At 37.0% G+C, this 23,449-nt stretch overlaps 1 protein-coding gene across 1 annotated transcript; it reads left to right on the top strand.

Annotated features, from left to right (window-relative positions):
• The first annotated feature begins 401 nt into the window (after positions 1-401).
• Positions 402-21,244, top strand: LOC150079707 (uncharacterized). The gene is made up of 2 exons (XM_090383174.1): positions 402-1,151; positions 18,861-21,244. The coding sequence occupies exons 1-2, from the start codon at positions 402-404 to the stop codon at positions 20,997-20,999; spliced, it is 2,889 nt and encodes a 962-aa protein (XP_090239300.1). The 3' UTR covers positions 21,000-21,244.
• The last annotated feature ends 2,205 nt before the right edge of the window (positions 21,245-23,449 follow it).

Here is a 23,449-nt window from a genome sequence, read left to right as displayed (position 1 = left end):
CTTGCTCAGAACATCTGGCAATTGCCAAATTTACGACTACACTTGCTGTAAAACTTCTGGTAAAAAGCGGAAACAAAGAAGAACTCACGAAACACATTCTCCCTTTATGATAAGGAGAGATTTTTAATTTGTAAAACTGGTTGGAAGAAGTTTTCACAGGAATAATCTTGAAACAGACCATAGAGAACATAATAATCAGGAGAAACCTTTCAGCTGTTCAATCTGTGCTCAATAATTGGAAGTCTAAAAACGTTATCTCAAATATCACTTTGCTGAAAAATCTTTCAGCTGTTTAACTCGCGGTATGAATCTCTCATGAATCGGATATTTCATGAAACATCTGAGTTCTTAGTGGATAAAACCTTCTGTCATCTAAGAGTGAGAAGTTCTCAGAAAGTAAAATGATTAAAAATGTCCTGAGGGGTGAGTTTAAGGAAAAACGATTCAGCTGTCCAACAAGTGAGTTCTCACAGAGAAGAGACCTCACAACACACCTCAGATTTCATAGTGGAGAAAAACCTTTCAGCTGTCCAACATGTGACAAGAATTTCTCACACAGAGGACACCTTACAGCACACCTAAGAATTCATACAGGAGAAAAACCTTTCAGCTGTCCAACATGTGAAAAGAGGTTCTCACAACAAGGATCCCTTACAAGACACTTCAGAATTCATAGTGGAGAAAAACCTTTCAGCTGCCCTACGTGTGAGAAGATGTTTTCATGGAAATCAGACCTCCAAATCCATCTTAGAGTTCATACCAACGAAAAACCATTCAGCTGTCCAACATGTGAGAAGAAGTTCTCACACAGAGGACAACTTACAGGACACCTAAGAATTCATACAGGAGAAAAACCTTTCAGCTGCCCAACATGTGAGAAGATGTTTTCACGGAAATCAGACCTCGTAATTCATCTTAGAGTTCATACCAACGAAAAACCATTCTGCTGTCCAATCTGTGAGAAGAAGTTCTCATGGAGAGACCAGCTTACAAGACACCTAAGAAATCATACAGGAGAAAAACCTTTCAGCTGTCCAACATGTGAGAAGAAATTCTCACACAAAGGACAACTTACAGGACACCTAAGAATTCATACAGGAGAAAAACCTTTCAGCTGTTCAATTTTTCATGAAACACTTTTAAGGAAATGGGCCCCTCTTAAGAAATCTTTGATTTCATAATGGAGATATTATTCATCGCAGCAGCTAGTGGTCAGTGCTGAGAAATATATCTCAAATTATCTCAGTTTGCATGCAACAGTGAAATCCTTCCGTCGGGTTTCATCGCTAGGAGCCTCCAAGAAAAAAAAAACTGCACGTCATTAGTTGCAAGAAGAAACCTTTTACCGTAGTAAACATTAAAAAGACCTAATAAAAACGAACTGCTAGATTTTCAACCAGTTCAAAATGTATGATCAAAATAAATATGCATGTAACAGCCATGTGGCAACGAATTCCTTTTGAAAAATGAAATGCATTGAATAAAAATATGCTAGTGGCTAGTGTGAGCCAGACTTGTTCAAAGCCACTAAGTGGATTTTCTTATTTATTGATTTGAAATTATTGTTTTTCTAAAACTTTTGATTTAAATTTAGAAGTATAGCACTATTTTGTGATTTTCTGATTAATCTGGTGTGTTTTTTCTTTACTCGGCCTTGTAATTGCATAAAAGTATGGGTAAGAATATCAAATCCACGTGTTACAAGTTGCAGCACCATAGAACGAGAAGTTTTTAGCCATATTTAGCCGCTTTATTGACCAGTTGATACATCAAATTATTTTCTATAAGTAGCTTATAGACTTGGTCGGGATCGTTAGTTTATTCTGAATTGAGACAGCGAGATTTGGAAGTTAATTAATACTTAAATGTCCGGCTAAGATTTAGTACTCGGTGCACCCTCTCTATACTCGCCGACACGGCAGTGATTGACGGGTGCTGACTCCGGCCAGTGTCACGTGTTCTCCTGAACATACGGAAACATCTGGCACGCGTGTCACCCGTGTTATGAATTTCGCTGTTAGAAGTGTCACGTGGTGTTAATACTTGATTAGCATATTATTTAATTTTATCGATGCGTAATTATAAAGCAAAAAAAGAAAAGTTGTTTGATTTTGGAAAAGGCTGAATAATACGTATATTATTCGTCCTGAATAATACATCCCCACAGAAACGGGGGGTTTGCGTATTCGATTGTTAGTGACTTACTCTTTGGTTTCCCATGGTTGAGATTTGTGTCTGTTGTATTGGGTGATTTTTTTTTTTCCTGCGAAATATTAGTTCGAAAATGTTGGGTTGTTTTGAAAATATAATTCAATTGATGAGGTGAGTGGTTTTCTGTCGTTTTAGCATTTCTGTTGGGCATCAGCAATTTTCAGTGTTGCCCATGGTGTTAATTTTTTTTCCAGTGTTGCACGTGGTGTTAATTTTTTTTTTTAGATTTTAGATCAGTGATTATTAGAGTGCTTGTGATTAATTTTTTGATTTTAGCATTTCTGTTGACGGGCATCAGCAATTTTCAGTGTTGCACGTGGTGTTAATTTTTGTTACAAATAATACTAATTACTTGTTTTTTACAATACTAATTACTTGTTTTTTTCCGGCCAGAAAGGCAGGGGATTGGGATCCCCGTCTAGTAATGTACGGGCGAGAAGAATCAAGGGTTGCACGTGGTGCGAATTTTTTTTAAACAAACAAAAAAAAGAAAACTTGTTTGGTGTTGGAAAAGGCTGAATAATACGTATATCGGGGGTGTGGGGGCAGAAGCCCCCATAGAAACGGGGGTCTGGGGGCAGAGCCCCCAGAAAAAAAAAAAAAATAATGATCCCCCTATTTGCGCTAAAAATAATTGCCCTAAAATTATAGCTTAGATTGTAAGCTATAGCTTAGAAAAACGTGCATTTTTGTTTGTTTTATTTTTAATAATTGTTCATTTGCCGTTCCTTTTCTTTCGCGAAAATTACCTTTCCCCCTTTTTTTTTTTTCTTTTCGGTTGTATCCGACTTATTCAAATGTCACGTGATATTTTGTGATCCACGAAAACCGTATTTTTGTAACTTGAACTTTTGAAATTATTGGATTTATCCTGTTTTCAGCGGCCGTATTTGTTGCTGTGCCACCCGCGTGTCACCTAGTACCGTTTGCCGAGGAGAATAGCGGGAACGCAGTGAGTGGGCGGAGTCACAATCCGTCAATCACTGCTTTTCCCCCTCTTCTCCTCGCCGCCATTTTGAAGGGTGCACCGAGTATTAAATCTTTACCAAATGTCCATATATTTTCCGTTTGTAACTTGCCGCCATTGTTATACGATACAACGTTATATCCCGAACTAGAGAGCGTTAGTACAGTATAGTATATATAGAATAGTATATAATATAATATTGTAAATTAATCAGCAAAATCTACTAATTTTGTTAAATTTTGTTGTCAATTAAATTGTACTTTTAACTAAATACATATAACGACTTAGATTACGAACGAAACATAATTAATTAATACATAACTTGATACGGAAGTTATATAAACGGAAATTGTAGATAATACTTGATACTGAAAAATATATACAGTATAGCGTTATAACTGAGTTGGGATACAAGTTTAGGGTTATAATTTTGTACTGAAATTGAAATTTTATTGAAATTAAATCGAAATCATGACTCAGACCAGAGCAGCAAAGCAAAAGGCTCAAGATAATGGGAGTACTGTGGCTCAGAGGAGAACTGATGGGGGAGGTTGCCCTCAGAATCACAGCCTTTTAAAATGCACTACTTGCATGATGTTTGTAGACAATCGGGTATGGGACATGATATTGCCATGGGGGATGTCTTTGTGTGTGTGAGCCATGCAAGGAGCGTAACGAAATCAGGCGACAACTCAGCGTTGTTATGGGCCTATATGACACCTTAAAGGACAGGGTGGATGCCTTCGAATGATCTAGAGTGAGGGGCCCATCAAGCTCTCAGCTGCCCACATCAACACCAGAGCTTGCATTTGGTCATCACGCATCACAGCGGTAACCCCCAAGGCAGAATGCGCTGGTCCCACAGGAACTAGTAGTTGTTGGTGATATCATCTTTTAAGGGCACAAAAGGTGATATAGTTGTACACGTTGGCATTATGATATTTAAGAGTAGGAGACCAGCAGAATTACTTAAAAAGTACAGGTCGCTGTTACAAAAAGCCGTGACTTAGGGTTAAATTTGGAATTGTCTGCAATTCTGCCCAGACACGATAGGAGATAGTATATGATGAGAGCCTTGTCATTCAATTCGGCCCTGGAAAGTCTGTGCAAGGCCACAGACTTTCCAGGGTGTAGAACTTTTTTTCAGCACGGTCTGTACTTGTTAACAGAAGGGACTGCTTCTACAGGGATGGGATACACTTAAATAGAAAGGAGGCAAGAATATTTGCTGATGCTATCGAAGCAGTGTTAGGTGGGTCGGAAAACTGCTAGATTGTGGGAATACAAGGACCAATAGATTAACAGTAGCCACTGGCAGAGGTGAAAGTGATTCTTGCACTGCTTCTACTGGAATGAACAGAAGCCTGGAAAACAAGATGCAGGATATTTCAGAGACTGCTGGGAGTCATTGCGGTACAAGTAAACACATGGGTTGTATTAGGGTAGCTAAGAATAGGAACAGGTGCATGTATATTTGCGTGTACACCAATGCTAGGAGTTTGGTAAATAAATTTGATGAATTTCAGGTATTTCTCAAAGCATCAAAGGTGGATATTGTTGGGATATCAGAGACGTGGTATCACACAGATATAAGGAATGCAGAAATGGAATTGGGGAGTACAACGTCTACAGAGAGGATAGGAAGTGAAGAGGGGTTATGCTATTAATTAAGAAACATAAAATCAAGGAATTGAAGCCAGTCGACATCGCTGGACAGTGCAGTGTCGAGTCAGTTTGGTGTGACAAGCATTGGGGGGATCAAAATTGAGAGTAGGAATGTGCTATAGGCCTAAAGACTCTGATGAGTATAATAAGAAACTGTACAGGGAAATAGAGTGAGCCAGTACATCAGAGAGTGTAATAATGGGGGATTTTAATTTCCCAGATATTGACTGCAATTTGTGGGTTGGTCACTCACACACTAGCAAGGCTTGTGTGGATTTATTGGATGATTATTTTCTACATCAGCATGTTCGGGAGGCAACTCTTGATTTGATTATCAGTAGCGATTCTTCATACATTAAGAATCTGCAGATAGAGGAACCACTAGGTGGCAGTGAGCACAGTGCGCAGAAGTGGGATTTACTCAAAGATGTAACTACCATAAGGGTAAAGGCGACTACGATGGTCTGAGCCAGTAATTAAATTCTATACAGTGGGACCAACTGAAGATGTTACCAACAGCAAATTCAAAATGGGAAGCATTCAAAGAACTTATTTTGGAAACTACTTGGGTTTACATACCAACTAAGAAATATTGATCAAAGTTTAGACCTATATGAATGTCAGATGAACTAATGAGACATACTGCAGACAAGAAAAATGCATGGGATACATACAAATTAACACGTGACACACAAGCCTATGATAGATATAACTTGATCTGTAACCAAGTTACAAAGAAGGTTAGGCAGCCCAAGGAAGATTACGAGAAATCTTTGTCAAGGGATGCAAAGAGTTCTTTAATTATTTGAAATCTAGGAGGAAGGGGATGAATCATATTGGTCCAGTTGAACCATCGATATCAGCATGATATCGATGGTTCAACTGTTGATGATCCTGCTCTGGTAGCTAACAAAGTAAATGAATATTTTGCATCGACATTCACACATGAGGAGTTAATTAGCAAGGGGAATGCCAGAGTTGTATTTAATTGTGGCAGTAAGGTAGATAATATTGTAATAATTGAGAGTAAAGTGGAGGATAAATTGTTGAAGATAAACACAAGAAAGGCACCTGGGGTGGATGGGATCTATCTAGTTATATTAAAGGAGGCAGCAATAGAATTAAGCAAACCCTTAGCCATAATTATGAGAGCTTCCTTGGATTCAGGGGCGGTACTCATTGACTGGATATGTGCAAATGTGATCCCAATTCACAAAGGAGGATCAAAGGCTGACACAAGTAATTATAGACCTGTGAGTTTAACTTCTGTTCCAGGAAAATTAATGGAGGCATTGGTTAAAGAAGCACTGCAGGATCATCTAGACAAGACTTCAGTTATAGCTTGGACACAGCATGGTTTTCTTAAGGGGAAGTCTTGCCTAACCAATTTGAATGGATACTATGATGCAGTCACAAAAGAACTGGATGGACGGAATAACTTTGATATTATATACTTGGATCTTAGAAAGGCTTTTGACACCGTTGCACAAGGAAGACTGCTGCACAAATTGTAACAGAGTGGCATTGGAGGAAAATTGCTGCTATAGATAAACGAGTGGTTGAGGGGGAGAAGACAGAGAGTGGTAATCAACGGACACTGTTCATCGTGGACTAATGTTATTAGTGGAGTCCCTCAGGGCTCAATGTTGGGTCCATTATTGTTTTCTGTATTTATACATAATATTGATGATGGTATATCAAGCTTACTATCCACGTTTGCAGACGATACAAAGTTTGGCAGGTTTGTAAGGACACTACTGACGCTATGCTGCTGCAACAGGACCTGTAAAGGTTGAGGCGATGGGCTGAGACGTGGCAAATGAAGTTTAACATTGACAAATGTAAAATATTACATATTGGAAACAGCAACCCCAGAGCAACGTATCAACTCTGTGGTACTACACTGACAGTGGTAGAGAATGAAAAGGACCTGGGGGTAATTGTGCAGGCGGAAAAGAAGCTCTCTGAGCAGTGCAGACGGGCTGCAAGAGTAGCTCATGGTGGCTTATCAATGATATACAGGAATTTTTCTAGCAGAGAAAAGGAGGTGATTATTCCCTTCTATAAGGCAATGGTCGGACCACACCTTGAGTACTGTATACAGGTCTGGAGGCCTCATTTCAAGAAGGATGTAGATCTGCTGGAACCCTTGAATGGGTTGAGCACGCTGAATTCTGATGGGATCCTTCCACTTGTTCAGATTACGAACCTAAGGAGGCATAAATTCAAATTAAGAAAAGACAGATGTAGAATAGATGTGCGGAAATTTGCCTTTAGCCAGCGGCTGGTTAATTGCTGGAACAAACTTCCATCTGTCGTTGTGGAAGTTGATAGGTTAAATAAATTTAAGGAGGAACTGGACAGGCATTTGGAGGGAATGGTGCGATTTTTTTTTTTTTTTTTTTTTTGGCTGATGCTGCATGAGCTCATACACTTGCTTTCTTGCATCAAATGCGACTGCTATTATTACTACTATTAGTCAATGGAACAAAGGGCTTAAGTTTTGCAAATTACAGTGTCTGGAGACTAGGCACCGGCGAGGTGATCTGATAGAGGTGTAGAAAGCTCTGAATTGTTTCAGCATGCTCAATGCTGTTGGAGTTCTGCCTCTTGCTCAGAATAATCAACTGAGAGGGAATAAATTCAAATTGAGGAAAGGCAGATGTAGCATAGACGTGCGGAAATTTGCCTTTAGCAAGCGGGTGGTTGGTTGGTGGAAGAGACTTCCATCCCTTGCTGTGGAAATTGATAGCCTAAATAAATTTAAGGCTCAGCTGGACAGGTATTTCGATCGAACGGAGGGGTGAAGGGGAAGTTTGTTTTTTTTTCTTTTTTTTTTTTTTATTTTGGCTGATGATAAGCTTGCTTTCTTGCATCCCATGCCTCTACAAAAGCTAATGCTAATGCTAAAACAGAAATAAGCCATATCTGTATACTGTACATGAATTTTTTTGTTACTGCTTCCTATAAATACAAACAAACTGTAATGAGGTAAAAGCTCCATATTTCTGATGAATTTCTCTTTAAAAATAACATTCCGTTACACATATTTTAGTTATTTATTCATTTGGATGATTTACTTGTTTTTCTTTTTTAAAATGAAATTAAAACCATAGTATTTCATGATGCCCTCTGAATTTTCCTAAGTAAATTCTTTTTTGTCTCAACCACCAATATATGTATATTCATGTACATACATATACTGCAATTATAAACTTCACTATCACTGAAAGAAATTGTTCAATACGTTCTGCACAGAACCCCTGTTGCCAGCTGTCTGTACCGCATAAAGAACTTCACTGTCTGCCACTATCCAAATTTCGAAATGGCTTTCTTCTGTTATTTTAATTCCTCAGTATTCTTCAATATTTTCTCCACTCCAAATGTGCATGCTATTTTTTAAATAGAAAAGCGACACCCAAGTTTTGGAAGTGTTTTTTCATGCTCTGCATCATCTGCCAATTTGTTGCCGGCGTACTCTGTTTCCATGACGCCTCGTTTGAGATTTTTATATACTTACTGGATAAAAAATTAGAAATTTTTGCAAATTTTTATGTTATTTCGAAAGCAATCCATTGTTCCCATGCATATTACAGCAAGGCTTATATATATCTCTAGATACTAATATCCTGCAGTTCTGCACCTACACAATTTGCTATACAATTTTCTTTAATTTGTATTGCTCAATCGCCCTCGGGGGTCCCGGGATCGAATCTCGTTCATGAGGCAAGGAACTATACTGGCTCTTTAAAGTCCGTGACTGATTTACTTGGTCTCAGGTAGACAGCAAGGTCTTTCCCCGAGAAATCTTTTTTTTCTTTCAGTAAAACAGAAAAATTGGCCAAAGAAAACACCAAAAATACAAACGGGTATATGTATGTAGTTACCACATAACCCATACATATATACATACTGTACAGTTTTTTTTTTGATTTTCATAGTAGTTAAATTGGCGAATTTCACATGTTTAACTACTATTCAAATAAACTTAAAATGATTTAACTAAATTTGCATTTTTTACTGTCTGTTGTTAAGATATTTACTATATAAAACTGTATATCCATTTTAATAATTCTAAATTACTCAGTTGGACCTCTGTTTAACGAAGTCCTTTTATAGCGAATTATTTTTAATACCTCTTGGAAGTTACCTATAAAATACTTCCTGTTGAGCGAGAAAATTTTCATATAACGAACAGATTACAAGAGAACTAACTTGGTACGCACTGTTCGCATTTCTAGAGTTCAGGGAATTTAGGCAATTAGTGGTGCTGCGCGAATTAAGAGAGCTATAGGGATTAGCATTCTACAACTTAGTGGTACCTGGTAAAACCAATGGGACCAGCTGTCCCACATACAAATGAATCTGATCGCCGGCCCAACCAGCGCTTCGTTGTTGACAAAAACAGTTTCTTCACTACTGTTTTTAAATATTTAATAATAAATTTTTACTTTATAAACTGTGTTAATATACTTAATCTGTTGTTCTAATTCTAAAAACATTACTACTAAAGCAACAATATCAGTGGAATAAAAATTTTGGAGTACTTTTCATATCCTTTTAATTTTCAAATTTTCCTGATAGCAAAGAATGAATACCAGCACATACTTTTTATCCATAAAAAGCACTGTCTATTATAATTTACTATTTTATATTATAAATAAATATAAGATTATATATTGATATTGGAAAAGAGATTAATGTTAACCGATGAAGAAAAGATTGTATTACTGAGCGATGTGTTTATTGTATTTCCACCTGCAAAGTGTGCGTTTCCAATTGAACAGGATGGCCCTTAAATACGGAAATTTCAACTTAAATATGCGAGTGTTATCCTGTGATCAACACAATCGTTTAAAAAATATAAATGCTGGAGTTATTCGCAAGTGAAAAAAAGTTATTTTGCGAATGTGCGTTGTTCTGAGAGCCTATTCCTTTTGTAACCAGAGGGTGGTTAATCAATCATGCAAAACTATGAAATATTCTTTAAAACTGTTTAAAAGCATGAACGTACAAATTACCACAAAAGTACTTTAAAATTATTTAAAAACATGGACCTACAAAATACCATAAAAATTCGGAAGTTACTGCTGGTAAATAATGCAAAATTATTAAACAAAAACAATTGATCAGCTCGATTCAAATCAGGTACGGGACATCATTCAAAACAGAAAGAAACTTGTGTGTATGATAAAAATAACACCGGTGTGTGGTAGACGAATGTTGGCAATTTCTAACTAAAATGATTCTGAAATGTTGTCAACTGTTGAGCCAGTCCCTGCTGCGATGTCTTGAAATGGAGAGGATAAGGTTTTGGAGGAACATTTAAGAATAAGTGCTGGCAACGCAATGTATACAAGTGCCGTATTACAAAATGACATAATTAGCATATTTCATAAAAACATTATACAAACAAGAAATGTGAGTAAATTTAGCAAATCTAAAATTTGTCGAGAAACAATCTTCCTTACATTTCGAGGGTACAACTCTTAAGTGAAATAAAACTTGAAAAGTAGAAGATCATGGTTTTGCAAGGACTATAGTTCGAAAACCCTCCGGATCGCCAGTGGTTTTTCTGTTTTTTAATCAGTTTACCCAAGCATATTTCCAAGGAAATGGAAATAAGCTTTCTTGCAAATATTTGTTAAATTCAAATAACATAAACTTTGATAGGAATCTTAAAAATCGAAGAGTAAAGATATTTCAGTGGTATCCATACCAAGACATTTATTAACATTGATCTTTTTGAGAACCATGGATGGTTCGAAAAGGATGAAGAGTGAAGATTGATGTCGAGAATTATACATTGCATTGGCCTGTAAAATCAAAGTGTGAGCAGGAGAGTGATCTTGAATGTTGTCAGGAAGAAAACAGTTTATTAAGAACGGTTAAAATGGAGTCAGTCCATCCAGCTGCTCCATCAGAATCAGAAAAATCTTCCAAAAACAATCGGTGTTGTAAGAATCTTATCTCTTCTGATTTTGTAAATTAAACTTCATCAGGCAGAATTTCCACAGCTTTCAACAAAATTGATCGAGGTTTCACATCTCTTCGCAATAGCTTTGGCATTGTCGTTCTTCACGCTTAAGTAATCACTATGAAATTTTCTCCCTCATCAGGAGACCAATGCGGGTGTCTCTGGTAACTAGGTGGAGTGCAATGTACTATTCTCAACGCATTGCGGACATCACACCGGACCACCAAGGACAGGCTTTAGAACGAATTGTTTTCTTTTTGGACGATTTATAAGATGCATTTATGATTGATTGCTCTGTAATATCAACCAGTTTGGATTGTAGGGAAAGCAAGTGTTCAGATGGAAAGTCTAAAGGAACAGATGCATCGGAATTAGACCAATCAACTTTTTAAATTGAGAATTGTATGAACTTAAGTAAGAAAAGTTGTATATTGCTACAAGGAGTAGTCGCGTTAACATTAAAAACAATATTAAGGTGATCCCCTTGAAGTCTCATCAATATAAACATTCCAGTTATGAACAGTGCAAGCAAGGCCAGAAATGGTTAAAATGAAATCGATATTTGATTCACCCTTGCCACCACACAGTGTTGATGGTAAATTAGGATTGTTATGAATACCGAAATTGCTACTAGTGAAAAAATCCTCCAGTAATGACCAATGTTCATAAGCAGTTGAACTGAACCAAAATTCAGACTTGACTTTCACATCTGAAGACACCACAATATTTTTGTTTCCGAGTATATGTTGGAGCGGGGGGGGGATAAAAGGATTTATATTGCAGTAGAAGTTGTGATAGAAGGTTGTAACAAACGCCACGTGTTACATTTTTTTTAACATAGTCACGAGACACAATAACAATTTTTTTAGCACCCCCAGTATACTTTCGCAGGGCAAGTTTCGCATGCAGTCCTCTGTCTGTCCTTCAAAACCATCAATCGACAACAGAAATCGCCTCATCATCATCAGCAACAACACGACTAAAATCCAACGTTTAAGTACTATAACAATCTATTCATCTTTGCATATGTATCAATCCCATTATTTATTGATATTTCTGATAATGTAATGTTGCGATATTAAAATTAAAATTGCTATTTTTCACAGGGTGGGAGGAATGTAATCTACCGGAGACGAAACTCACCCCCAATTATCTATCCTCCTGGATTCGACACTGCGTGGTGAGAGCTAAAGAATTTTTCCTTGAAATTTTGTTTGATCAAGCGATTATGTATAGTTTTCAGGGAGAAAATAAAATCGGATTTTTCGGGATTCGTGACTTTCACCTCCGCTGCAATAATCTCCCATCCCGGGGCGAAAAATCATAATTTTTATTTTAATATCCTTTCCACGATATCGGGTGTTGAAATTTTCGCCATATTATTTTTAAAATTTTAATTAAAATTTTCTTCTTACTGCTCTTTTTAGGATGTGTTTTCTTTCCGCGCTGTTCACTGCAGAATGAGTGCCAGAATGAGTGCCATGCTGGCTGGAAGTCAGGAGAAAGATGGCATTCACTGTACAGCACTTGTGTGCCATTCTGCGAAGGAGTAGAAGTGGGTACACATTCTCGCTGCTTGTCGCCGAGATCGGAGAAAGCAACGGCATGTCACATGACCAGTTTATGTGTATGACGTATGACACCACGTGACTAGTTTCGAAACTTTAGTCAGTTCTGTGGACATGTGTGTTTGGCAGGCACGCAGCTGTTGGTAAAAATGCATTGATTTTAGCGCTACTTCGCATGTGTTCAAGTGGGTGCCCGCATTCTCTAAGAGTGCTGTTGTCGACATCCGAGAAAATCAGCAGTGGAACAGCGCCATTGATGTACATTCTGTGAGACTGCCAGTTGCTGAATTCGAAGAAAAGCGCGGGCATAACGCCATTGAAGTCATGTGACAAGCTTGCTACGGCAATGCGCAGTCTCGGCAGTTGTTTCCGCACGTGATCGCAAGGACGCCATAAACATCACGTGACCTTTTCGGAGAAGCAACGCTTGTCAAACATGGCGTCAGGTCACAACACCCACGGAACATTCAAGGTATCTAATCCGTATCTAAACTTTAACCCAGTTGGATTCTTAGGCAATACAGTACTTATAGTTTTATTTATTTTTAATATATATGCTACATATATAAGTAAATATGCCGTGCGGGTATATATATATATTAGGTCAAGGTCCCGATAGATTTTAGTTTACGAGTGGTATTCAAAATTTTGGGCTGGGAGCATTCTTCCTCTTGCTAAAATTACAAACATGAGAGGACATAAATACAAATTTAGGAAAAACAGTTGCAGAATAGACGTGCAGAAAGCAATCAAGTACCCTCTGGCTAAAGGCCACAGGGTAGTTGATTGGTATAACAAAAGGCCGTTTGTCGTGAATGTTTGTAGCCTTAATAAATCAAAAACCTGCACAAAGTTTAGAGCCAATGGATGGGTGAAATGGAAAGCTTTTGTTTTTTTACCGATGCTGTATAAGCTTGCTTTCTTGCATTATATGTCTCTGCTAATGTTGATATTTATTTTCTCAGTTACAAACGTAGTTCAAAAAATCCTGGTTTTTTATTCAGTTCTGTCATAATTATAATAACAAGATGAATATTTAACGTTGGCAGTTGTAACTGGAAGTGTTACTCTACCTGTAAAAGATTTGCGTACAGCATGAAATCAGTTATAATTATTATTTTATTCTAATTATTATTATTAAGAATAATTATAATAATTATATTATATCATATTATATTTAATTTTTATATATTTTATTTATTTTTTATAATAATATTATATATATAATAATTATTATTATTATAATGTAATTATTATTTTATTCTATCTTTTTTCCTAAGAGACACCCGCTTATTGCTATTAATTAACCAGGAAGTGCACATTCAGATATAGAATTATAATCGTATTTATAATTATCCACTTATAATTTGTACATCGTCTAATTATATTATACATATCATTGCCTTATTTTCCCATCACAGTCAGGTAGATGTAATTTTACAAGAAATTAAAGAATTTTCACATCTACACAACTATTTATAGCGAGATCAGGAAAAAAGATAAGACAAATAACATTAAACATAACAGTAGTGCCAGTGCGGAACCAGAAGCAGGCCCAACTTCAGGTCACTCTTTCTGTTTTCATCTGTGTGCTTTACTTGCTCACTGCATTTACTCAAACACTTTGAAACCCTTCTGCCCTGTACTACTTCTCTGTGTCTTTCTGGGTCTACTTGAAAGCCCATTTTATATCTTATTGGTGTTAGAAGGAATAAATCGCGGAAGCCTTCCCACCTGCTTGAGCGCACTGCTGAGTGGAAGTGATGGTGTCCTATTCGCCCACCTTTGCATCACGTGGGGTCAATTCACCAAGTACTCAGGTTTCAGTGAATCCAGTCTCTTGGTCAGCAGTTTCACGAGCGTAAGAATGTTCTTTGTGACAATCATGTGAATCCACGACGTAACATTCAAATTAGCATATAAAATAGCCCTTGAGATTGTAAATCGCTGCGTAATGATCCTGTTTAACCATCTCAGCATCCAGTACTCTAATTCCAGTAATGGGAAGTCGCCAAGTGCGGGCACTAAACGCTGAACATAACACCACACATACTTACACACATAATTGTAGTCTTTGGCTTTTATCGTTTTCAGATGCTACAGCGGTATATAGGGGAAAACCTGGAGACCACAATTAAAACAAACACACCTTGACTCTAAATCCAGCAAAGCCTTGATGGTAGTGTCCAGGGAAGAAGACCAAATCTGAGATGTATTGAGGGGGGGATCGGGCTGATGCATCTTAAAATGTGTTGATTAACAATGTCACGGTTTCTGGGATCGAAGGTTGGAACCCGCTGTCCACCCAAACCAACCAAAGGGCTCCCGGCCTAGGCCCCACCAACCATCCGAGAGCAGCCACCGACCTTCTGCACAGCAGAAGATTGGTGGATGGTTGGTGGCCCCAGTAAGAAGAACCACATTTTCTTCTTTTTCTGATTTCAATGGTGTGGATTGAACTTGAAATTGTACGTGAGCAGGAAGCATACAAACTTTACACACAAGAACAGTCGACATAATGTAAGTTCACATTATCACAGTGTTTTCTGAAAATTTAAAATTTCTAAACTTTGACAAAATGCGACTAAGTTTACTTTGTGAATCTCTTTAAACGCTTAAGTTTATCTTCTTTATTAGTTAATTTTTAAAGTTTTATTCTGTCAACGCTTCTTATACTTAGAAATAAAATAAAAAAACAACACAGATACATAAAATTTACAAATGCAGAGTTTTATCGACTATGTATATCCCCGTTAAATGGAATTAAATTCGTTGTGTGAACACGAGCGCGCCAATTGGCAAGTTTCAATATACTGCGTTAGTGTTCTGCATTTATAATTATGTTAGAGACAATAAGTGTTGGTTTTAAACGAAAAACGTTATTACGTATAATTTTATTCTGTATACATGGAAACATGTCAATTTTTTTATTCAGCTAATATCAGGAAAGTGTATTTTTCCCTTAGACTGCATTTTGGATCTATCATAAAATCGTATTTGCATGACTTGAATATAAAAACGGGTAATTTCTTCTGTTCAAACTGACCGGAAACGAGGCTCCAACGCGTCGGTTTCTTCAAAGCTATATTCTTCTTGATCAGATATCAGTCAAACTGGTAGAAACGGCGTATACTGTGGTGTTTTCGCTAGTGATATTCTAGTGAACCCTGTGGAAATTAAAAAAGAAGCTGCGTTCTTTCTGTCGGTTGAAGTTGTGTATGTGTTGTGCTTTCATACAGCTAAGTGGAAAAATGTGTTTTCTTGTTTGCTTCACAATGTGTAGCCTTGTGATACAGTTAACATGGAAATGAATATATTTCCAGTGAATAATACGAAAATCTTTAAATGTATGTGAATTATCGTTTTGTGTATTTGTCCTTTGCAAAGCAACTGCACAATTCTGCTTAAACAGTGGAGCAGTCCTGGTGAGTTTTTGATTCAGTTTGACTGTGCGATTCCAAAACAAAAGCTTTGGTGACTATACCCTTATTAAGTCGTTAAATAGTTTTTTGGCTTTTGTAAATGTTATCAGCGCCTATGTTTACTAAGAGTAAGCTAAGTACATTTGAAATTCAACTTAAACTTTCACCTTTAGGAATTTTTACCATTAAGTCGATCCGGAGATTGGGAAAAACGCAGACACGCGCTCTTGCGTTGCAGATATAGTGGAATCATACGTGAAAATGCTTTCAATCACACACACCTTGGTAATTTTCACTTAAACTCATTTAAACAAACATACTTGATGTCGCTGAATAAACACTTTTACTGTAATTGTGACAGCTAAAACGTCGAACTTAAAGTTAGTAATTTTCTCATTAACGTCTTGTGCTAACAACTAAAACGGCAAAATTAGAATCTTAAGGAAAAACTAACTGCAGTCACTGAGAAATAATTTGCGAAAAATGAACACAAACGGACGTGGGAAAAACAAAATAAATTTCATTCAGAAAAAGGGAAATAAATATCAGGTTTTATTTTCAACCAATCAGAAATCGTTTGCAGATACAGTTGAATCAACAATTAAAACGTTTTAGGCACACACACAAACGTCAACCGTTTCCCAATTTGGATCCATCAGAAATCGTATTCACGCCCTGAACATAAAACAAAGGATTCTGTTCGCTTCAGACAGGAAATATCCGTGTTCACCAAATGGATTGTTAACTCCCAAAAGCGATGTTCTGTAAAATAACTTTTTAAGAGTTTAATTTTAAATCTTACCTTGGAATAGATTTCACACATCAAGTTTATACAGAGGTCACAAAAAAAAAAAAAAAACACAATCAGTGCAGAAAAACAAGACAAGACTACAAGGAAACAGAAAAAACCTTGTAACGACTTAATCTTAAATTTTACACATACAAAGGTTACGAAAAATTACAATCATTGCTTTCAGACAAGAGTTTAAGCACACGCGCACATACACTCACAAAGTTTAATGTTCACCTTTTCAAGTATAGATGAAACTTTGGAAGGAAAACAATTGAAAAATGCGGATTTTATTTTCAGGTCTCAGCAACAGTTGGAAACTACAAGGAATTTATCTTCCAACAAATAATAAAAAATTTTCATCCAGCACAACAGTACCATGTCACCGGCATTGGTTCGGGTGGTGGTGCCCTACTGCGGTGGCGGCGGTGGTGTGGGCGGGCGACGGCCGCGGCATCCCTCCCCCCACAGCTTAAGCATCCCCAAAATACACCTTCCCTATTAATCTTTCAGAAAAAAAACGTCTTTCATCCTGCACACATGGTGCTGCAAGCTTGAGATAGATTTTACATACCAAGATTGTAAATAAACTCACAAGACTTCAAGTAAACACGGGTTTAATTTTTCAGGTCTCAGCCACAGACAGAAACAACAAGGAATTTATTTTCAGGTTTCAGCAACAGTTGGAAACAAGGAATTTTAATCTTAAAGGGAAAAAAAAGTTTTTCATCACACTTGGCTTTTTATCCTGCACACAAGATGCGGCATCTGGAAAGCAGATGTGGGGTGGGCAGAGCTGTGGCTCTCCCCACAGCCTAAATGTCCCCAAAATATACAATCCCAATTAACACCCACAATGCATTGCCAAATAATTAATGTTGAAATTTTTCACAAAAATTCACTATGATGTCACAATCGATACATTGAAAACCAACATCTAACACTAACCTAATGGGGGAGGGGGAACCCAGCACAGTCACGAGGTAGGATGCCCACTCACTAATAACAGCAACTCCAGTTCAATCCCCTAACCAAAGGTAAAAAATAATAATAATTAAATTCCGATATTACAACTAACACCATCTATTCAGAGATAAACAAAACTTTTTTATTTTCTGACTCCATCCCTGCAAGAAAAAAAGGGCAGTTCAGATTTCCACTTCTAAGCCAGAAGTATACAGCAGCTGACAAATATTCAAATGGGAGATTGACTAAATTGGGAGTTATATTCCTTCAAACACCTACTGAAATCCATTTCACAAGGTTTAAGAGATGCGGGGAAAAAGAAGGATTTAGCTAGATTTTAAATAAAGGTTTCAAAACTTTTGTCCTGTGAGAGTATATTTTTTCATTGAACATTTTTTTATATGAAATTTTTCTATATTTTTTTTCTTTTCTAGGGAGTGTATCACATATTACGAGAAACATCTCATAGTAAAGTAAAGGCTGTTAAGGAGAGCAAAATAGATCCCAAGAACTTGAATCACTAGTGAAGAAACAGTTTTAAAGAATTCACTAGGAAAATATTTAAAATAAGAGTGAAGATTTCTGATAATCGGAAAACTCGACGTAATATTAAATGACGAACTGGACACTATGCACTTAAAATCCACTGCTTTGACGGATCAAACAAGGCTTTTTTGAAAAATTTTTCTGTACACAGTGAGAAGAACTTAACTTGAAAAACAAATGGAACAATATAAGTTGCACCAATCAGGAATACTTCACAAAAGCAACGAAGCTTTATGAGTATCACCTACCATTTTATTATAATCAAATCACTTCATAATGATTTTATTCGAACAGATTTCTATACATATATGTGATATTTACAGAATATAGATGATACAAGAAAACCCCAAGAATATATTCAGGAGAAATATAAGAGATGTTCAACTTGTACTAGAAAATATCAGTAAAAAGTAAAAAAAGTTCTCTCAATGTTCACTTTGCAAAAAATTATACACCTGTCCAACTTGACTTAAAGGTTTCTCGAACAAGGTATTGCAGAAAATCACAGGTTTCATACTGCACAAATATACTTTGGTCCTCCAAACTGTGAGAATTTCACACTAATAGAAATATTAAAAAATAACCTCACAGATGATTTTAAGGAGAAAACGATCAGATACACAACCATTGAAAAGTTCTCACAGAATAAAACCTATAGACTATCTCAGAATTCATAATGGAGAAAAAGCTTGCAGCTCTCCAACCTGTGAAAAGATCTCACAGAAAAACAGTATTGAAATCCATTTAGGAGCACATACTAAGGAGAAATCTTTCAGATATCCAACACATGAGAAGTTCTCGGAAAGTGAGGACCTTAAATACTGTATCAGAATTCATAATGGGAAAAAGTCTTTCAGGTAAAATCCCCAAGACTAATATTTCCCGGAGAGGAACCATCAAAAACCATCTCAGAATTCATAATAGGGATAGACCTTTCAGCTGTCCAACCTGTGAGAAGAAGTTCTCCTGTACACGAGACCTCAGAAATCATCTCAGAATTCATAGTGGAGAAAAACCTTACAGCTGTCCAACATGTGGGAAAAGTTTTTCACAGATAGTACACCTACAAAACCATATCAGAATTCATACTGGAGAAAAACCTTTCAGTTGTCCAATCTGTGAGAAGAACTTCTCATTGAAAGGAAACCTCGAAACCCACCTCAGAATTCATAGTGGAGAAAAACCGTTCAGCTGTCCAACCTGTGAAATGAAGTTTACACAAACAGGACACCTCAATCGTCATCTCAGAATTCATACTGGAGAAAACCCTTTCAGCTGTCCAACCTGTGAAATGAAGTTTACACAGGCAGGAAACCTCAATCATCATCTCAAAATTCATACTGGGGAAAATCCTTTCAGCTGTACAACCAGTAGAAAGACGTTTTCATGGATAGGACACCTCAAAAGCTATCCCAGAATTCATACTGAAGAAAAACCTTTCAGCTGTACAACCTGTGAAAAGAAGTTCTCAAGAAGAGCAAACCTCCAAACCCACCTCAGAGTTCACACTGGTGAAAAATCTTTCAGTTGTCCAATGTGTGAGAAGAAGTTCTCATTGAAAGGCAATCTCACAACACATGTCAGAATTCATAGTGGAGAAAAGCCATTCAGCTGTCCAATCTGTGGGAAGACATTTTCAAGTAGTGGATATATCCAAACCCATCTCAGAATTCATACTGGAGAAAAACCTTTCAACTGTACAACCTGTAAAAAGAAGTTCTCAAGCAGAGCAAGCTTCCAAACCCATCTCAGAGTTCACACTGGCGAAAAATCTTTCAGTTGTCCAATGTGTGAGAGGTTGTTCTCATTGAAAGGCAACCTCACAAAGCACATCAGAATTCATAGTGGAGAAAAGCCATTCAGCTGTCCAACCTGTGGGAAGACATTTTCAAATAGTGGATATATCCGAACCCATCTCAGAATTCATAATGGAGAAAACCCTTTCAGCTGTACAACCTGTGGGAAGAGGTTTTCACAGATAGGAAACCTCCAAAGCCATCTCAGAATTCATACTGGAGAAAAACCTTTCAGCTGTACAACCTGTGAAAAGAAGTTCTCAACCAGAGCAAACCTACAAACCCATCTCAGAGTTCACACCGGCGAAAAATCTTTCAGTTGTCCAATGTGTGAGAAGAAGTTCTCACTGAAAAGCAACCTCACAACACACCTCAGAATTCACAGTGGAGAAAAGCCATTCAGCTGTCCAACCTGTGGGAAGACATTTTCAAAAAGTGGATATATCAAAGCCCATCTCAGAATTCATACTGGAGAAAAACCTTTCAGCTGTACAACCTGTGAAAAGAAGTTCTCAAGCAGAGAAGTCCTCCAAACCCATCTCAGAGTTCACACTTGCGAAAAATCTTTCAGTTGTACATCCTGTGAAAAGAAGTTCTCAAGCAGAGCAAACCTCCAAACTCATCTCAGAGTTCACACTGGCAAAAAATCTTTCATTTGTCCAATGTGTGAGAAAAAGTTCTCATTGAAAGGCAACCTCACAACACACCTCAGAATTCACAGTGGAGAAAGGCCATTCAGCTGTCCAACCTGTGGGAAGACATTTTCAAAAAGTGGATATCTGCAAATCCATCTCAGAATTCATACTGGAGAAAAACCTTTCAGCTGTCCAATCTGTGAGAAAAATTTCTCACAGATAGGACACCTCCAAAGCCATCTCAGAATTCATACTGGAGAAAAACCTTTCAGCTGTCCAACCTGTGAAAAGAATTTCTCACATAGAGGAATCCTCAGAAAGCATCTCAAAATTCATATGAGAGGAAAACCATTCGGCAGTCCAACTTGTCAGCAAAAGTTTTCACAGAGAGATGCCCTCAGAGAGCATCTTAGAATTCATTCTGGAGAAAAGTTATTAACTGTGCTAGGTTCGTGAGTTTGAGTTCTGAGACACGAGGTCCCAATCACCATCTCATTATTCATACTGTAGAAAAACCTTTGACATCTGAACCTATGGTTAGAAAGTTTCACGGACAGGACACCTCAGAGACCATCTCAGAATTCATACTGAAGGAAAACCTTTCAGCTGTCCAACCTGTGATAAGTTCTCACAGAATCGAAGCCTCAAAAAACTTCTCATTAATTCGAACAGAAAAGCATCCTTTATTATCATTTCAGAGAACATACTCTGGAGAAATATTTCCACTGTCCAAATGTCAGAAGTTTTCAGAAAGGGGGTTTCAGTTTTCAGAATCTTCCAAAATGATATCTTAGTTCACAGTACAGAAAATCTTTCCAGGTGTCGAAAATGTGAGAAATTCTCGAGGAAAAGACAACTCAAAGATCATTAAATTATTTAAGAATTCAGAACGATGAAAAACTTTCCAACTCTCCAATCTGTTAGAATCGGTTCTCAGAGAAAGATCCACAGTCACATCTAATAACACACATTGACGAATATCCTTGCAACTCTCAAGCCTATTGAGAAATTTTCATATATAGGAAGTCTCGTAGTACATACCGAGAAGAAACTTTTTAGTTATGAAAGCTCTCATAAAAGGAACTCTCAGATTTTCTATGGCAATTCATAGGAGTAAAATCCTGCTGAAAGAAATGCATAAAGCAGGAATAACAACCCATTTCTGGATTCAAAATGATTGAAACTGACCTCTTCAATTTTTCATAAAACGTTTCCTAGAAATAGACCTTTCATGAGAGTTCTTTCTGTTTGTATTGGAGGAGAACACTCGTCATTTTAAAGTGTGGATTTTTCTCAGAAATATACCGCAACAATCTCAGTGTACACACAATGGGTAAATCATTCAGCCAGTCTTCATTGTTAAGAAGCTCCCCAGAAGAAAATGTTCTAAGTAAACACTGCAGGGTTCATTACAAGGAGAAAGGAATACTAAATTGTCCAACACATCATGTACAGGTAACAAATCAGAAAATCTTCAAGGAACACTTCCATATTTACATAGTGTTTGATCAAAATTCGTGTACAGGTCACAGTTGTACAGCAATGAATCCAATTGGAAAAAGGAAAAGCATTCAGTTAAAACAAAAAATGCCTTCTATATATGATATTTTGAAGGAATATCTGTATATGTGATTATTATTATTTTTTTTTTGTATATTACTTTCAATAAATATATAAAAATAAATATATGGCTTGTATATTTTTGAAATTCTAATGACCCAGGGCCTATCTATGGGTGGCGCTGCAGCTGCCCCCTTTCGGTACAAAAATATTTATTTTCTCTTTCAATTTAAAATTAATTGAATCCAATTCAATTAAAAAATATATATATAACTGCTGCGTTTCGAAAAAAAATATTTGAAATTCGCTTTGTTCGAAATGTAATAATTGATATTTAATAACAATTAAAAAATTTAGATATTCTATCGAAATCTGAAGAAATCATTGGTGCATTGCAAGCATCCATCTTATACAACGAGTGGACGTCGAACCGAGAGTGCACAGGTCAAGTACACCAAATCATTGAAAAATTCAATTTAGGCAACGAAAGGCCCATCAACCAAGCTGCTGGAAGTGAAGAATCAATGATCTAGTTGTCGTGTGTCTATACTAATGTCACTTTTATCTGTAAAAATTCGAAAAATTGAATTGGAGCGGTGAGCCCTTAACGCAAAACTGGAATATAGAATGGTGGAAAAAGATTATGTAGCCTGGCGATTGTCGATTTGCACTTTCTTTTTTGCTTCCAATATTAGGATGAAAGTATGACGTAAATCTGCTGAGGACACGAACACTGACTTCAACCTGCGTGCTTCGGTTTTACACGGTTTTCAATGGATTCTTTCAATATAACATCACGATTACACATACTGGTCAAAAAAATACGAATCTTTGAATTATGAGAGTCACAGACAGGAAAAAATGCTAATAATTGTAAACAGATGCAAATAAAACTGAATTGGAGTAATAATATGTTTCCTCGTTAAGTATAGTAGTAGTAGTAGTGGCATGTGATGCAAGAAAGCAGGTGTATGAGCTTATGCAGCATCAGCCAAAAAATAAAAAAAAAATCACACCATTCCCTCCAAATGCCTGTCCAGTTCCTCCTTAAATTTATTCAACCTATCAACTTCCACAACGACAGATGGAAGCTTGTTCCAGCAATTAACCACCCGCTGGCTAAAGGCAAATTTCTGCACATCTATTCTACATCTGTCCTTTCTTAATTTGAATTTATGCCCCCTTAGGTTCGTAATCTGAACAAGTGGAAGGATCCCATCAGAATTCAGCGTGCTCAACCCATTCAAGGCCTTATACACCTCAATCAGATCACCGCGCAGGTGCCTAGTCTCCAGCCACTGCAAATTTGCAGAACTTAAGCCTCTCTTGGTAAGAGAATCCCTTCA

The sequence above is a fragment of the Mastigoproctus giganteus genome, chromosome 10, assembly GCF_048544385.1.
Source record: "Mastigoproctus giganteus isolate SK-2022 chromosome 10, ASM4854438v1, whole genome shotgun sequence".
In the NCBI taxonomy this organism is placed as follows: Eukaryota; Metazoa; Arthropoda; class Arachnida; order Uropygi; family Thelyphonidae; genus Mastigoproctus; species Mastigoproctus giganteus.
The sequence above is the reverse complement of the archived record's forward strand: the minus strand, read 5'-3'. Positions and strand labels throughout refer to the sequence as shown.

Coding starts and splice junctions, on each gene's coding strand:
- LOC150079707 (XM_090383174.1), top strand. CDS start 402: ATGATTAAAAATGTCCTGAGGGGTGAGTTTAAGGAAAAACGATTCAGC. Junction 1,152..18,860: donor AAACACTTTTAAGGAAATGG/GCCCCTCTTAAG, acceptor AAATCCATTTAG/GAGCACATACTAAGGAGAAA.